At 41.1% G+C, this 18,126-nt stretch overlaps 1 protein-coding gene across 2 annotated transcripts in view; it reads right to left on the bottom strand.

Moving 5' to 3' along the window:
- The window catches only part of LOC122801135 (solute carrier family 12 member 9-like), a 1,658,551-nt gene that overhangs the window by 845,563 nt on the left and 794,862 nt on the right, over positions 1-18,126 (bottom strand). For both annotated transcript variants that reach the window (XM_044070675.1, XM_044070674.1), the window contains exon 8: positions 9,913-9,995. In XM_044070675.1, coding sequence (XP_043926610.1) covers positions 9,913-9,995 — 83 coding nt within the window. The remainder of the gene's footprint in view (positions 1-9,912; positions 9,996-18,126) is intronic.

Below are 18,126 nucleotides of genomic sequence, written 5' to 3'. Positions count from 1 at the left end.
GGATAAGGAGATCATTTGTGAAGACTGTGAATAGTAGTGGTCCTAAGAACCCTGTGGGACTCCTATAGTTATGGGCAGCTGAGGAGAGCGAGAATTTTCCCAGTTCACAGCTTGGTACCTGTCAGTTAAGTAGCTTTGGAACCAGGTAAGAGTGGAATTTGATAGATGATATTGGTTTAGTTTGTTTATGATTTGGTGCGAGACTGTCAAATGCTTTGTACATATCCAAAAAAAGAGTCGATACCTGCAGGCCTTCATTTTTGAGATGGTTTACTGTGTCTGTGAAGCAAAGGAGGGCTGTAATGACCCTATGGGCAGGTCTGAAACCGTGCTGAGTAGGTGACAGGATGTTGCTGTCTAGGAGATATTTTAGTACCTGGGTATGGATGCATTTTTCTAGGATTTTGGCCAAGGGGGAAAGTAAAGCAATGGGTCTGTAGTTAAGTTCAGTGGAGGTCCAGCCTTTATGTATGGGTGTAACATAGGATATTTTCCAGAGTTTGGGCACATAGTTTTCAACAACTGATCTGTTTATGAGAGTGGAGATTGGGATAGCAATAGCATCTGCTGTGAGTTTCAAGAAATAGCTGGGGAGTAGGTCTGCTGCTGTTGAGGAGGTTTTTAGTTTGGAGAGCATGCTTTTGATTGAAGTGGTGGAAACTGTTTTTAGGGTAAAGCTTGTATTAGTATTACTTGTGTTGGGGGTGATAGTGAGGTAGGAACTGTCCTGTGATACTAAGGATATAATTGAGTTCACAAAGTGGGAGTTGAATTGTGATTCAATGGGAACTTTAGTGTCAGGGGTGGTTGGTTTGGGGGTAGCCCATTGGTTGTATTTTAGCAGCTGGTTTAAATTTTCCAAAAGTTTTGGGGGTTGTGTTGGTATTTAATTTGTAATGTCATGTAGTAGGATTTCTTTGTCCAGCCTAATGCATTTTTGCATGGTTGCGCAGTTCTTGATACTGCTTTTGTTGGTAGTTCTGATGAGATGGATTGCCAGTCTATATACTGGCGTCGCCTAGAATAGTCTCATGCCTGATGGTTTGGGTATATATCCTCTAACATAAATCTTCTAGCAACACCCTAAGTATTCAATCAGTGGTGAGAGACCTGGGCATACAGAGTGACAGCAACCTTATCTTTGATTACCATGTCTCCAGAGTGGTAAGAAGGGCATTCTATATTGCTCATCTCATAAGTAAGGGCATTACCTCCAGAAAAAAAAGTTATAACCTCCCTGTACTTTTCCCTATTCAGGCCAATAATTCAGTACAATACCCGTTTTGGTATGTACCTTTCCAAGCACCTGCAGCAACTGGAAACCACAAAGGTTCCTCACAAGGAAAATTCAAGGTCTTCAGCATCTGTCCTATGTGGGTCATCTAAAATCACTGTCACTTTATTCTGTTTCATAGAGACTACTCAGAGGTGATCTCTGCCTTGCATACAAGGCAATCTCTGATCCTGCTTTATAGGAAATGCTGCATATCTGCAAGTGAAATGGTACACAGGTTACTCACTCTAAAGACCTTAACCTGGTATATCACACTAATAGAACCTGCTGGAGAAACAGATTTGGCTCCCAGAGGTTACCAGACCTTTGGAACAAACTAACTTCATATCAAACAGAGCACCTCATTGGCCCTTTTCAAACGCAATCTGGATAACTGGATAGATAACTAATTTCAACCCGGGGATTCCACTTGTGCTCTCTTGGACAAGGGCATTAGGTGCTGATCGTGGAAATAAGGGTAGAACTTGGCTTAGCTTGTAAGGACGCTAGGACCAGTAGCCTAGTAACTTCCTATGGTCCTAGGACACTAATATGGGAATATTTTGTCCTGGAGGAATACAGAGAACAATGATACAGACTCATTTTTTGATGTTTAGGTTTAAGAAGGATATGAGCATTTTAGTGTTCAGGAATGTTGTCTTTAAATGGAGTTATATTAATAGTGTGGGGGTAGAGTAGACTTTACCTCCTCCTTGACTATGGTGTCTATTTATGCCACAGTTAGGTGGTAACACTTCAGAGTCTTTTATGGTAGGATTCAGCCAGGTTTTAGTTAGGGCCAGGATGACTGGTTTGTGCTGGTCTATCCAAACAAAAGGAAATATTTTATTGCTTATGCTTTTAATGTCAAGGGACATAATATTTAAGTTTCTTGGATGTATTCTAAGGTTATGGTGAGTATTAGAACTTGGGTTGGGATGGATATCTTCACACTGAAGCAGTGCACAGATTAGATAAGATGGCGGTATTGATTTTTTTGGAAGTAGTAGAAGTATGTGGCATAAGGCAAGGTTTACTCTGTGAGGTGTTTAGTAGTCTTGGAGTTGAGTAATAAGGGAGGATATACTGTGGTAGTTGTGGGGAGATAGCTGAGAAACTAGTAAGATGAAACTGGTTAGTGGCAGTCATGGTATGTGTTGTTGAATAAATTAAGGTTTAAGGTGGTAGTGATGTTATACGTTTAAGGATTATTAGTAGAGTTGCTAGGCTGGAAATGTAGTATATAGTTAGGTGAGTAGGATGCAGTTGAAGAGAAATTGTTGGTGTTAATGTGGGATGTTGTAGTGTTTAGGGAGGGTAGTCTTAGGGTTTGTTTTGCATAAATATATATGGTTGGTGTAATTTAAGGAGATTTGTGAAGTGGTTGGAGTAGGATTAATGAGGTGTTTGATTTGGTTGGTTAGTTGAAAGACGTGGATGGAGTTATGCAAGTATAAGTGTAGGAGTAGTGGGGGGTGGGTGGAATTTGTGGGGAAGGTAGGAGAGCTGAGAGAGCCCGAGTGGAGCAAGGGCGAATGAAGCAGAATGGACCTCTTCACAGAGTGCAAAAAAAAAAAAACAGTCACAGGAACAGTAAGTAAAGGCACTTGAAGGGAGTTACGGCAGTTGGTAATCAAAAACAGAGGTAAAGGAGAAGAAATTACAGGGTATGGAATTTGAAATATAGCTGCAAGCACTAAATTGCAGGGAGGGAAAGGAAACTAAGTGGAAGCAGAAACAAGCAGGAATGGAGGGGGTACGGCTCACAGTACGGCTCAGTGATGTGAAGATAGCTTTTAAATACTAAGTACATACCTTTGCTGATAGACATACTCTGCAGAGCAAACAACAGACATACACTGGAAATAAATTGACACCGGCAGGACTGTATTGTCTCTCTTGTGGCAGTATTCACATTTCAAGTAGGGCAGGAATGTGCTTGCAGCAGTCTGCTTAAACCAAGGGCTTGCCAACTTTCCCAGTGTAGTATCCACAAAAATAGAAAAATAAATCAGTTAACGGCTTCTACACATCACCGGAACAAGTGCAGGGGAAGTGGAAAGCCAGAATGAGAAAGATGCCCAGAAACATCTCTGAGTAGCATCCATTCATGAGCGTGTGTACTAGACCTGCTCAGAGAGCCTGCCACTATATTTTGCTCTGAAGGAAGCTTGAAGAGTTGCTCGATACTGGACAGCTAGATTCCAGACATGAACGGCCAGCCTGCAAAGAAGGTAGGACAGTGCCCCCCTCCCTTGTTTGTTCCTATACCACATTCACGGTGGTATTGTCTATGAAAATTTTGTGAAGCCATGGAAGAAACGGGGAAAGAAATCTCTGAACAGCTAAAATGAGAGCTCTCATCTCCTTTATACTGATGTAATTTGATATCTGATGAGGAGGCCAGAGACCCTGGTCCTTCAAAGAACCAAAGGAAGCTCCCCAGCACCATCCAAGGGATCTGAAAAAAAGTTCCTGAGAGGGGACTGGGGTGTAAAAAGGAAGTCCTGGATTGAGAGAAAGCTGAAAAAGTTATCACTGAAGCTCCAGTTTGAAGTATGGAAAGGAAAGAAACTAGAAAATACAGTGGATGACAGTGATGAAGCCACACTGACTTAGAAACCACAGTACTGTTCTTATATGGAGTCTAGTTACAGGCAGCATACGAATGGTGGAAGTCATGAATCCTAGAACTCTGAGAAAATCTGTGTCCTTGACTGAAGCCAGAGGAAGAAGGGACTGAAAAAAAGTGATTAGAGAGCCTTGGGTGGAGGCAGGGATATCAGCTTGGAAATGGGCTGGGATCTTGCATCCAAGGATCCTGAGAAGGAACCAGGACTCAGTCCTGAAAGTTTATGGTAAACCCCAGGCTTTGTATGAGACAAATCATAAGCTGGAGGTACTAAAGCAAGACCTCAGGGGATGAAACCTAAATGAGACCATCCAGATAAGGAAAGATTTGAACCCCCCTCATCCATACAGTTAGGGGCTGTAGAAAGGCTAAAGTGTAAGCAGAGAATTGAAAACTGGAGAGAACTGAAAATGCAAGGAAGAAGCAGAGAAACATATAACCTTCTTGAAAAAGGGATGAATAGAAATGTGAAGATAGGCATATTTTAGATCCAAAGATACTTAAAGCTTGGGAAAGAAAAGGAGGGAACAGGGGTTGAAGGGATAATATCCAAAAAGAAGGAACCTTCAAAAAGGTGTTGATCTGAGAAAGATCCATAATGGACCTCCAGGTGCTCTCCTTCTTGGGGACCGGACATATCCTGGAATACACTTGGGGACCAGAAATATCATGGAATAAAACTATTTCCTTTCTTGGGCAGGGGGCACAACTTGAATGGTGCCCTGGGCTGAAAGGCTCTGAAGCAGGTCTGGAAAGAAAGGAAGCTGTTCCTGAGGAGGATGAGGGATACCCAGGAAAGGAGAAGGGAATGTCCACATCATGAATTACCCATTTGTTGTTGTTGTGTCTTTCGGCTTTTCACGGTTAGGGGTCGCCACAACGGAACTTCGGTCTGCTAATGATTGGTAGTTGATTCTTACGTGCCGAGTTACCAGCCCTGATGCACAACCTTCAACGAAGGCATGCCCATTCATGCATGTCTCCACGCAGAAGATGCTCTAGCTGAGAATGGAACCAGACAGCGTCTTACTGTGAGGTGACAATGCTACCGCAGCACCACCACCACGGGTAATGGTGGAAACAAAAGTCTTGAGTAACCCTTAACCAACTGGGAAGGGACAGGGAAATATGTAGGTAGAGGGCAGCCTGACCCAGACAGAACCTGGTTTGTCCACAAAGAAGGCTTCTGAGAAGCAGGAGTCTGAATAGACGTAGGAAGAGGTACATGCCTAGAACCCTTCTAACAGATAGGACAGCGAGGCTGTCTAGATACAAAAGCAGATGAGGATAGATAATTCCTCTGGAATTTAGGGATAGGAGACAAATATGTTTCAATTCCTGGAAAACCTTGCCTCTATCTTGGAGGGGCTTAAAAAGCTCAGCAGCAGAACTGAAAAGGTTCATATTATCAAAAGGAGCATCCAACAATTTAGCCTAAACATCCATCAGGCAAGTGCTGGAGATGAAGCCAATAGTAACGTCTCAAAGCAGAACCAAAGGCAGTCCTGGGGGGAGCATCATTTGCATCACAACTAAGTTTAATAGATTGGCAAGCCACTTGAGACTTGCAGCTTAATAAAGAAAGGGCTGAGACCTTTCCTTCTGAATCAGGGAGGTCAGACATTCCCTGAAAAGCTTGAGACAGAAGGGCTGGAACCTACCTGTTTATACGACTATGGTAATCAATAGCCCGAAAAGCCAGGGTGGCAGCAGTAAATAGTTTTTAGTCCAAACACTCAATAGTCCTACTGTCCTTGTCTGAAAGAAATAGTTTAGTAGACGGCAAAAGTTTAAAAGGTTTGTCAGAAGACACGGGTGCTACAGATGGATCAGCAGAAGGACAATTGTACAAGAACTTAATCATCAGCCACTCAGTAAAATCTAACAGGTTCCCTTAGGGGCAGGAAGTTGAGAATCAGGGGCCACAGAGGCTGCTGAAAAGGTATCTAGAAGGGCAGCCAACACAGGTGGTTCACCAGAGGGTTTAGGACACTCCATTTGGAGAAGTTCATACCACCACTTTTGAATAACCAAAACTTGAGAACATTCCCATTTGAAATGTATCACATGAGAAATAGTTAACCCAAAGGACAGTTCTTCCAAGGGGGGAGCCTGGACTGATGGAATCCTCCTCCTCAGATCTATAATCCAAGGGAGATGGGATTTGAGAGATACATGCCAAAGACTGATCCTCAGAATCCAAATACTCCAAGTGATTCCTGCCCTCTGAGTCTCTTAACAGGAGTAGAAGACTAAGGAGGAGCAGGCACAGAAACTCTGAGGAGGCTTTATGGCCATTAATGCATTAAATAATCCTTGGGTAAAATCCTGTGATTCACACTGGGGATCTTTAGCAGCACAGGAAATGTTTAGTCTTCTATTTTTACTTCTGGGGAATATCTACCCTAAAATCCTTAGGCAGTTCAGACGTTTGCCTACACTCAACCAACATAGTAGGAATCTCCTCCTGAACAGCGGCCCTCCCTTGGATCCTCAAATAACCAGCAGATACTCCCCCTCAACACCTAGAGCAGACATTTGTAGAGCCTTTGAGGCAATGTGAGAAGTTGGAGCTAAACCAACCTCCAACTGGGTCACTGCAGAGGAATCTGATACAACCACTGGGCAATCCTCCGAGTTTTTGCCAGCCTCGAGAGAGATGTATGGGGGGAAGGCAGGACAGCAGCCAAATCAGACCAGAAGTTTTGGTCTTTGCCTTGGCAGGCAGCTGACCTTCGGAATGGGAAGATTCTGCCACAGTATCTTGAGCAAACAATTTAAGACACTGGTACACCAGGTAAATCAATATGGAGGAGAGACAACTACACAGGGTCTTGGGGACAAGCACTTGGCAGCAGAACACTGCATATCTTCATGAGGAGCACCCAAACAGAAGAGACAGTTTGTGACAATCTTTATGGGAAATCCGCCTCCCACACTGACATTTTCCCTTTCTAGATGACACGTAAACTCAAAAAAATAAAAGTAAAAAGAGATAAAAAGAAACCCCAATGGGACATGCAGTAACCAGCACAGAAAGAGTGTTCAGACTGATGATCAATGATGGTGTTTGAAATGATGGCAAAGAAATTCTGAGGTCTGTATGTCCACGTCACCCTTGTGCCCTATATGCCTTGAGTGGTGTGCATATGCGTGACACAATGTCAATAAATTCCCAAGTCTTTGGTATACTGGCCAGACATTAGGCTACCCTTGTCAGCGAATCCCTTTGTAAAGGATATGGAAACAGTGATAGGGAAGGACATCTGGACACACAACCTTTATTTGGAGATAAACATTTTGAAGTTCTACTGATCATATCCAAGCATTCTCCTGCAGACAGGGTAGCATGGCTTACATCATCTGGAACAGTATCTTTATTTACTGACTTGGGTCTAAAATAGACCTGAGGTCGTTCACCTTCTTTAGAAGTAAACAAATCTGGAACAGTTGCTAGACTCCTTCTGGTCTGGTGGTACCTGTTGGAAGGTTATTTTTGTCAGGAGACTGACCATGCCTGTTTTCAATGGCATCCTTATGGTGTAGGATATTTGGAAGAGGATGGAACTGAATCTTAAGTGTTGATGAAAAGGGAATAGCAGTCTTTAAAAAAATTTTACTTTCTTATTTATCAAATTGGGAAAGTAAACTGGTTAGAAGACCCGATCTATGCCACAGGTCGGCAAAAGTAAAGTGCAATCAGTGACTGAAAGCTGTTAAACATTACACTAATATCTATACAATACAGTAATGTATGCAGCACACACATACACAATACATACACACACACTACATTACACATAGTACTTACCATACACACGAGTTTGAGGGGCCACATTTAAATCTCATTATGAGACCAAGATTCAGGTGGGCAGAACAGCATAACTGCATCATATTCAAAAGTGGACATTGAAGATTATAAATTGTACAGAAATGAAAACTTCAGCAGTGACAATAAAATGATACCCAAATGAGGTACAAGTGAAATCTTTAAAGCAGTTGCAGAATGCCTTGTATGAAAGATGCTTTCAGTTTGGAGTAAACATCTAAAGTTTGTAGCTGTCCAATATTGTGCAGATTGTTCCAGATGGAACGGCATAACTTTGAGAATGCTCTTTCACCAACTGAGATTTGAAGCAGGATCTGACGAGGGACAGCCTGTTGTCTAGGTTATCTCTAGAGAGTAACCCTGCTGTATGAGATGGAATTTTATCCATACAAGAAAGCAACAAACTTGTATGAGGATTTTGAAAATGAGAGTACTAAGAAGTACTAAGAAGTACTAAGAAGCAATGTGGCTTTGTTTACTGGAAGCCAGTCAAATCCTTTCAGAAAGTCACAAGGGTATGTGCATGCAGCTAAGTTTTATATAAAATATATATATATATATTTTTTTTTTTTAATCAAAAACAGAAGTTGGGTTTGATTAACATTGAGCTGCAGGAGTTTATCTGGGAGAGAAAAGGGCAAGAAGTTAACTCAATCCCTCCTGCAACTTCCAATGGGCAGAGACTAGGTTTATGAAAGAATAAAATTATGGCCTTACATTTCAAACAAATGTTCATGTCTCTGGAATGACAGAGGTTACTGAAAATGTGGGTATTTCGAACTCTTCAGCACAAACTATTTTTGTAGTGGTAGTATTCTTTAGGTTCTTGGTCTTAAACAGCATTTTGTAAGTCACAGTAACTAATATGTTTCTAATATTTTGTAAACAACTGCAATATCTCAGCAACCACTCAAGTTACATACATACCTATAATCGTACGAGAAATAGCATTGCCAAAGGACAGTTCCTCCAAGGGGAAGTCTGGACTGACAGAATCCTCCTCCTCTGATCCATAATACAAGGGAGAAGAGATGGGAGACGAATATGCCAAAGACTCTCTGTTCATCAAGCTAAGATGCATCTTACGAGGCTAAGCAGCTCTGTCTGTGCTACTTGGTTGTCAAGTTGTTTACACAAACAGGAAATTGATGACAGGATAAATATTACATGAACAATTAACTCAACCTATACTACTCAGAGGTCAAATATCAGTACAGAGGTGTTTGCTACTGTGTACACTTTAAGATGAAATCTTTCAATACTTTGTATGTAGCATGGTTTTGTAATGAATACAAATATGAACTAGCAATACTTGATGCCTAGAGGAATCATTAGGACGCAACTGCAGAAGCATCTGGAAGTGTCACTCAGCTGTAATGATTAGAGGAAGATAAGCCAATTCTCCCCCTAGAAAATGGGGTTTTAGTGTAACCTGATTTGAAGCAGTACTTTAGATCTATGCTGTTAAGGCTCTAACTCAACAAAAAGGTTATAAATCAAAGTGGAAAAAGGATTTTGATGAAACAGAGGGGAGCTCAAGACGCAGGGATTGCTGGAGCAATTTAGCAAAGGAACCAATTTATGCAGAGCAAATATCTCTAGAGGGATAGGTAAATAATGGGCAGAAAACTACAGTGAAGTAATAAAGGATCAGATCAGACTTTAAAAGCAGTCAGTAAAGAACACATTCTCAAAGTATACTAAATGAGCATAAATTAACTCATTACAAATGTAAGTTATAAACAAACTAAACACAAATGCCAGCTAATCAGAATAAATGATTATGGAATGCATTGGAAAGATCTCAGCATAAAAGTTAAAAAAAATTAAATCATGAAAAAAACAAATGGGACAGAAACTACAACCTACTGATATTCTCAGCATGAAAGGTGGTATACAACTGGAAAAATTGATAGGTGAATCATTGAGGATCAAATTTACACAGACTGATGGTAAGTCAGAGCTCATTATGTAACACGTATGATTTCAGTGGCCTAAATGTACCCATTTAAGAGCACTTAAAGCTAGTCTCCCTGTTGCATGTTTAGCTTTCCATTCAGAACACTGCAAGACCATCAGCATTTCTCTATCTGAATCAGGTTATTACCAACCAAATGTTTAAATTATGATTTTTGTAATGGAAGCAACTAAATACACACTGCAATAACAAATAAATACCTGAACCAATATCCAAGAAAACAAAACAGCTACCCAGGGGTTTCCACTTTTAGAGGTCTTCTTTGCTGGAATCAGGAGAACACCTAAATATCAAAGCAGAAGAAAAAAAAAAACTAAGTGAAGGAAGTCAAAAGATTTTTCAATAAGTAGTGGGTAGGTATAAGTGAAGGAATAAAGATAAAATGGTGCATTATAACAAATAACCCCCCCCCCCAACATGCACAGACCATCTGTATTCTAAACAAGGCTTTTTTAAATCACCTTTACAACTCATTCATGCACTGGCATAAGTACATTTAGTTGAAAACCTTCGTATCCTACTACTACTGAGTGTATAAAAAAGGGTGAAATTAAGTGCTGAGAAAAACAATATGCAGTCCCAGAAAGTCAAACTTTTAAATTTCCCATGATACAGCTTTCTGCATTAACACATCTGGTTGGACAGGATGAGGCCCACCAATACTGCACACAAGATTACTTCCACTGTATATATACACAGAAACCAGTCATCTAGGATGCTTTTGACATGTTAAGATATGCGTATGATTCAATATGGAAGAAAGCAAATTCAGAGAGTTCATCAGTGGCATATGAATTGTTTAGGGTTGACCATCCAATCGTCAACCATGCACTTAACTTCCTGTAATGTTGGTGGACTTCCTTTGGAAATTAATGAATGTGCACCTTTTATTTTTCCCCCACCACATCACATGGAGAAGGTATATGTAGATGCCTTGAATGCCAGACACAGGTCACCTCTTAGTAGTCAGTAGGATACAGAGTATAGTGACAGGGCTCTGAGTCAGTTCACTTTAAGTATTGATTATTATAAAAGAGATAAAATAACTACAAGAGGAATCTTTAGAAAAGGGAAAAAGCAAATTACATAAAAATAAATGCAAATTGTGGGAGCAAAACATGCAGAATTATGTTTAAGAGGAGGAAAAGTGAGATTTAAGGGAAGACAGGAATTCAGCAGTTTATGTAATGGACTGATGACAGTTACAAGGAAAGGCAAGCTATGTGATTTATAATGTATGTAAACAGAAAAAAAATGTTAATATGGTTTGCCTTCTTTTCTGTTAATGTTTGACTGTGAATTAAGTTATAATTTAATAAAGGTGCTTAAAAGAAAAAAGTGTTTATATTCCTTACAACAGTGTCTGACTGGAGAGTTATATGGTATGTAAAATTGTTTTGTTTACTGAAATGAACTATGCTACTTTTTCACATTTCATTGAAGGACATTGTCCTTGCACCAATTGTTAACCTGGTCTAAAAACCATGCTGGAGCAATTGTGAGTCAGTGGAAGATGGAACGACAACAACCAATTTACAGTCAACAAATTTACACTCAGTTTAAATGAAAGCTATGAAAAATAACCAAAAATTATCTCAGACCATGGACAAATGAAGACCAAAGCTGCAGAGCAATTCAAGCAAAACAGACACTGGCACCCTCCAACCCACATATCCGAGACAGAGAACATCCAAGGGATGGGCAATGGAAACAATTCAAGAACCATAATAGAAGATAAAGACATCTTCAAACAGTACAGACAAGGAGCAGGACAACATTAAAACGGAATTCAAACAGAAGGTGGAAACGAGAAAGACCTGGGAGAGAAGAAATAGGAACCATTCTGAAGAAGTTATCTAAGGTCACATTGGAGTGAAGAGAAGAATGCAACTGAGCAAGAGAAGCAACCATTGGATGCCAAAAGAAAACAGAAGAGCACCTGGACAACATGCTTGAATCTCGGAAAGCTGTTCACAAGCAAATATCTTCTGACAAATCCAGAGTGCAAAAGACACCAGAGCATGATCTAGGCAGCAGAAAATAGAAAGGGGTGTTGTCTTTGGGCTCCCTGGGTTTTGCAAGAAAAACATCCAGAAAACCCAGAGGCACTAGATACATTCCGTTAATCCTATGAACATCTGTATTGATAAGAGGAATGTGGAAACCAAAAGAAAGCACAAATATCCATGGAAGACTCAACTGTGCCAAGGCTAGAGGAAGACAAGTCTCAAGTACCAACAGCTAAGAAAGTGGAGGATGAGCTAAAAAGAGTAATGTACAATAAATCAAAAGGGAAGCCTCCAAGAACAGATGGCACCATGCAGAGTCCAGGAGGGAAGAAACTGATAAAGATCCAACATGTTCCATCCAACAATACTCCACAAAAGGATAGACAATACCGATGTCTTGGGAAAAAGCTGTGGTGGCTGCACCAACTAGAGGGTAAAGACCCTCAAAACTCAGCCCTACATGGATCGTTTTCAACCATGAACCATAACTACAATGCATCCGTATTCATACCAGCTAACAGAATGGCCAAAGTGGCACCAAAACTGACAGACATTTATCAATATGGTTCTGGTGAGGGGGGACAAACATCAGATAATACCAGCAAAACAATGATATTCCAGAGGGAGGCAGAATAACAGAGGATGTCACCACCAACAATGGGCACCCAATGCAGGGAAGGCACACCACAAAGTCATATGGGACTCCCCGATCAGAGGAATGCCAGCTTCTGTAACCTCTGATAGAACAGGGCCAACCAGGAAGAGACTCGAAGAGTTCAGAGCCAAGAACCAAGGTAGGAGGGCCCCTTCTCAATGAGCCATGCCCAACACAGGAACCAGGTAGAGGCAGCTTCCCTCCATTACTTGCTTCATACATAGAGACACCAACAAAGAAAATAAAGGGCTCACAAATTCAAGGATACAGTAGACACAGCAATCACGAAAAATCAGACAAGAACCAAAGTAGGAGGGCCCCTTCTCAATGAGCCATGCCCAACACAGGAACCAGGTAGAGGCAGCTTCCCTCCATTACTTGCTTCATACATAGAGACACCAACAAAGAAAATAAAGGGCTCACAAATTCAAGGATACAGTGGGCACAGCAATCACGAAAAATCAGACAAGAACCAAAGTAGGAGGGACCCTTCTCAACAAGCCATGCCCAAAAGAAGAACCAGGCAGGGGCATCTTCTCTCCATTACTTGCTTCATATGCAGAGCCACCAGCAAAGAAAATAAAGGACTCAAACATTCAAGGATACAGTGGGCACAGCAATCACGAAAAATCAGCCCCATACACAGACATTATTCTGCACCTGACATACTCTGAAAAGTACAGTTCAGCACTTTGGAACACCTTAAAAACACCTCAAGCTTCTTCAGGATACAAATCAAAAAGACCAGCTGCATGAATCCATCATGGCAGCCAAGGGCACATGGGGAGATGAAAGAGAAGATAATTGAGAAGCTGAAAGTTCCAGACCATGGCTATGGACAGCAACGTACATGCAGTGGAAACGCCTGCAGTAACTTCAGCATTGCAAACAGATCAGGCACATTCCCATCAATAACATGAGAAGCTACAGACCACAAACAAAGAACTGAAGGAACACCTCCATAAGGAGGACAAATCTGCTTCACCCAGAGAATAATGCAGTCCAGGACCACAAGACCTAAAGACACATGCCAAAAACTAGACTAATATCAAGGATTACTCTCACAGACACAGACACACACAGACACACACACGTAGAAGAGCAGAAGACCACAAATCAATGGGGGGAAAAAAGGATGCTGAAAAGGTGTGTGGGGGGGTCACAAACAGAGACAACAGGCCCCCAAGAAGAACAATTATACAGAAAACAGCATTTACAATGTAGGAAAAGAAGCATTCCAAGAACCAAGCAAACACAAAAATGCAGAAAGGAGACCCCACCAACAAGTAGGGACAAAAGCAGGCAAGGGTGGCTGGAACCCCCCCCCTCCCGAAGAGAAAAACAACAAAGGAACTAAGGCACCAGGAGCAAACAACCAGAGTGAGAAAGGCAACAGAGTGGGATAAAACCAAGCTTAACCTGGAACACAGGCGTAAGATAACTCTGTACCACAAAGGACTGACAGAATACAGGCAAAGAGAAAGGCGCACATGATCGCAAAGTGAATTACCAGCCCCCAGTTGATTCCAGAAGTGAAGCTGATGCCAAAAACAGGAATAACCAAAGGCATATAAAACTATACATAACAATTGCAAGTATCAACCAAAAGAGACAAGAAAATGGATAGGCAATGCACAAAGGAACAGTGGGAAGAAACCTGCAAGAACCACGCACAAAGTCCAGAAGGTTTAGGATCCCTTCAAACAAGTGCCTGCACACTAGAGAAACCAGTAAATGCTGGAGCTGCAATTGGAAAGAGGGGCAACAGGGAAAATGTTTCTTGGGAATGCAATGGACTGGCAGTCTCCAAAAAATCCCCACAGGGTACTTCACCAGAAATGCCAGCGAAGCCAACCATTGCAACCACGGAAGTGATTCCCCAGAGATGTGATACAGAATTTTAACTAAGACATAGCAAGGATACACCAAGCCTAATGCCATTGGCTGCCAAAAAAGTTAAGAAATGGAAACCAAAATCCAAACCAACTGCCAAGGCACTAAATACTGTAAAAGGCACACAATAACAGGAGCTGTGATCCAGAAAAGGGAAGGACACAGAAACGATGTTGTGGAAAAACACATGCAGAACAATACTCAGCAGGAAGAGTGAAACCCAGGGAATGCAGGACCCAAGTGAAGCATGCAATGTTGAAGTGAATAAGCAAATCAAAGAAAACATGTACAATAGAGAAAAATGTTTGTAATGGTTTTTCTCCTCCACCAGTGCATGTGTACGCATGTTTTTCAGCATGTGTGAATTCAATAAAAATTTTAAAATAAAGAAATTGCGTAGATGAAGTGCAGTAAAAGAAATGTACTTTTTCTTTTGTTTTTTATTGGATGCAAAATGGAGTCAAAACACAACTTTTTTCATCTTGTGCATAGGAGCACAACTTCTATGAGTCATAGAATAAGACCATCTTCCACTAAGAATTGTTATACAATTCCAAACACAAACTCTTGGCAACAGATGCATCTCCTCATTTCTGGCTGATACTTTAAACTTTCAGACCATGTCATGTCAGGAGGGACAATGTACATTTTTAAATTCCATGAGGTCTAATTGCACATGTTAAGTCTATCAAACTTCACTGTATCATATGACATGCTAATCACTATAGATAACTTACTAGTATTTAAAGGTACATGATCCTTGTCTAACAAGAAGTATTAGGCATCTTGCACAATCCATTTTCAAGAATAAACAAAGTATTTAGATAACCTAAGGTCAAAAAAGATCTTAAAATGGCAAGGGATCAGCATTCCAGTTCCACCTCGATTCTACCTGATCACTTTTCTATAGATCACAACATTCTTTATGTGCATCTCTGAATGCACTGTGGAGTCTTGGTTTTTATTCAGGAGTAGTTTGCCTCCCACCTCTCCAGTTGTCACCCACCAGGTGGTGACTCAAGTTGATACTGAAGAATTACCCAGTTTCTGATGTCCTACAAGGTTTGATTCTAGATCCTTTACTGTTCTCCCTATACACACAAATGTGTGTTCTCCATTAGAAGGAAAGCTTTTAGTTTTATGATACACAACTTTCCCTCTCTTCCCTAAAACAAAATATCTGTGGTAGATTATCTTAGTAAGGACACAGAATGCAACTAAAACTGGCTGAACTGTAATCATCTGAAGCACACCTCCTCCAAGGCAGTGGCCATGACTGTTCACACAGCTGTAAAGAACTCAGCCTGTGGTGGTGATTAGCAAGAATCTGTTGATGAGGCTACAAAATTTTGATGGATTTTTTCTGAACAGACTGTCACTTCTTAGGTTTGAGGTATTTATACAGTTTAACTGGGATAGTGTCTTATCAGACCATTCTGTTTCCACTTGAACACTGTCCACATCCAATAGCTCATCCTTCTCAAAAGGACCATCTTGTGGATGGGCATGCCCCGGCTTACTCGTCATGACTACTGTAATTTCCCAATACACACAGCTTCTGGATACAGAACTTGCCCATCTCCAGCAAGTACAGAATTCGCTATCCCACATCATGTGCTGCTACTTGGCCTTCAGAATTTATTTATTTATTTATTTTATTTCCAGTTTGATGACCGGGGATGTCCACTGGGCTCAGGGAGCCCATTTAGAGCGGAGGCCCGGGGAGAAAAGCTCTATGTTACAAAGTTTAGATACAGATACAATATAGAAAAGAACAATTTACAATTATGTTTCATGCTAGAGAGCAGGTGTAATTTCTTAGGTACATTACCTTTAGATACAGACAATATTATTAATGAACAATTTACAGTTAAATTTCATGTTAGAAAGCAGGTATAGATTCTTAGGTACATGGTACAAATTTGATATTTACAATATGTACATCTGTGTGGTAGCCTATAGATCATAGCTAGATAGGGATTTAGAGGTGGAGAGAGAATTATAGGACTAGGTGGGGAAATGCAGCTGCATTTTCTGTTAGAGTAAAGGTAGGAATGTAACTGAGATTTAAAGTTTTCAAAGTTTGCACAGGTTCTTAGAGAGGAAGGAAGAGAATTCCATTTTTTTGCTAAGGAAAAGGATAGCAGGAGTTGACCAGCAGGGCGATTGGGTTTTCAGACACAGATTAGGTTTTGTTGAGTAATTCTTTGAGTTCTCTGAGGGATGTAGGGGAGAGGGATGTTGCATTGGGCAGGGCACTTAGAGGGTTGAAAGATTAGTCTGTGGGCTGTGATAATCTGAAGATAGTGTAGATGGTTGGAGAGTCCTAGCCAGTGTAACAAATTAAGGGCAATACAGTGATGGGAGGAGTATTTAGCTTTGGTGACAAATTTAGAAATCTTATAATAACAGACTTCCAATTCTGAAGTGAGTGTGGCAGATAAGTTAGTTAAATAGAGGAGCGCCATACATTAGTGAGGGGAGTATAGACAGGTAGTGGGAAGTGTTTGTCTGGTGGAAGGAGAGAGAAATTGGAAGTTCCTGTATAGCATAACATGTTTTATATGGGTTTTCTTAATGTTTTGCTGGATGTGAGTGTCGAATTTCAGGTGTTCATCAATAGTGACCCCAAGCAGTTTGGCAAAGGGAACAACCTCTATAGTGCAGATGTTTTGGCTAATGATTTGGAATGAGTTTTTATCAAGAGGGGAGTCTTTTGAGGGAGATAGTATTTTGGATTTATTGGCATTTAGTGAGAGGTGATTCTGAAGCATCCAATTTTCAGTGGTGGAGAAAGCAGCTTGGGTCAGTGTCTGAAGCTCTAGGTCGTTGGTGGCACTGCAGATTAATGTGGAATCGTCTGCATACTGTACAATTTCGGTATTGGGTATGACTTTGTGGAAATTGTTAATAAAGATGTTAAACAGCATTGGACTGAATATGGATCACTGGGGAACCCCAGTGGGGGTGGGAAGGAAGGTTGAGGTGCCTGTCCCCCATTTTACAGCTTGAGATCTATTGGAGAAGTAGCTAGACAACCAGGATAAGGTATTCTGGTAGAGATTAAGGTCGGAGAGATGGCTTAGGAGATGGGTGTGGGAGATGGTATCGAATGCCTTGGAAGAACAGTAGAAACTATTTTTCCAGAGTCCCGGGCAAGATTTATGGTCTCTATGAAGGAGAGAAGTACAGTGGTTGTACTATGGCCTGGAAGGAAGCCGTGTTGGGTTGGAGTGATTAGTTTGTTATTGGCTAAGAATGGCATGAGCTGAATGTGAATGCATTTTTCTAGTAGTTTGGAAATTGGGGAGAGGATGGCTATGGGGCAGAAGTTGGAGATGTTATTGTTTATGCAGCCTTTATGGAGAGGTAGAATGAAGGTAGTGCGCATTGTTTGGGAACATAAGATTCTAGCATGGATCTATTGATCAGGATGCTAACGGGAAGAGCAATACCATCTGTGGCTATCTTTAGGAAGGAGAATGGGATATTGTCAGGGGCATTGGAGCAAGGTTTTAATTTGGAGAGTAATTTTTTTATATAGGATGTTGAGATGGGTTTAAGGCTGAATATAGGCGGAGGGTGTTGATGAAAGTGTGGATTGAGGGGAGGGGTTATTGTTAGGGAAGGTTTTGGTCAGTTCAGCTATGGAGTTAGTGAAGGAGGAGTTGAATAGACAGGCTAGTTCAGGGTCAAATTTGCTGGTGTCAGGGCAGGAGTTGCTTTTGGTACCTGGGTTGAGAAGAGAATTAATGGAGTTCCAGAATTGTTTTGGGCTTTTAGATTGGTTAGACTGTAGTTTAATAGGTTCATAGGTAGGTAACTAGGCTATCTGCCCGAAGGCATTTATAACCCTA

This window comes from Protopterus annectens, chromosome 4.part1 (assembly GCF_019279795.1).
Source record: "Protopterus annectens isolate FY-2018-M chromosome 4.part1, PAN1.0, whole genome shotgun sequence".
Lineage (NCBI taxonomy): Eukaryota > Metazoa > Chordata > Ceratodontiformes > Protopteridae > Protopterus > Protopterus annectens.
Note: the sequence above shows the minus strand (reverse complement) of the source record. Positions and strands in the feature narration are given on the sequence as shown.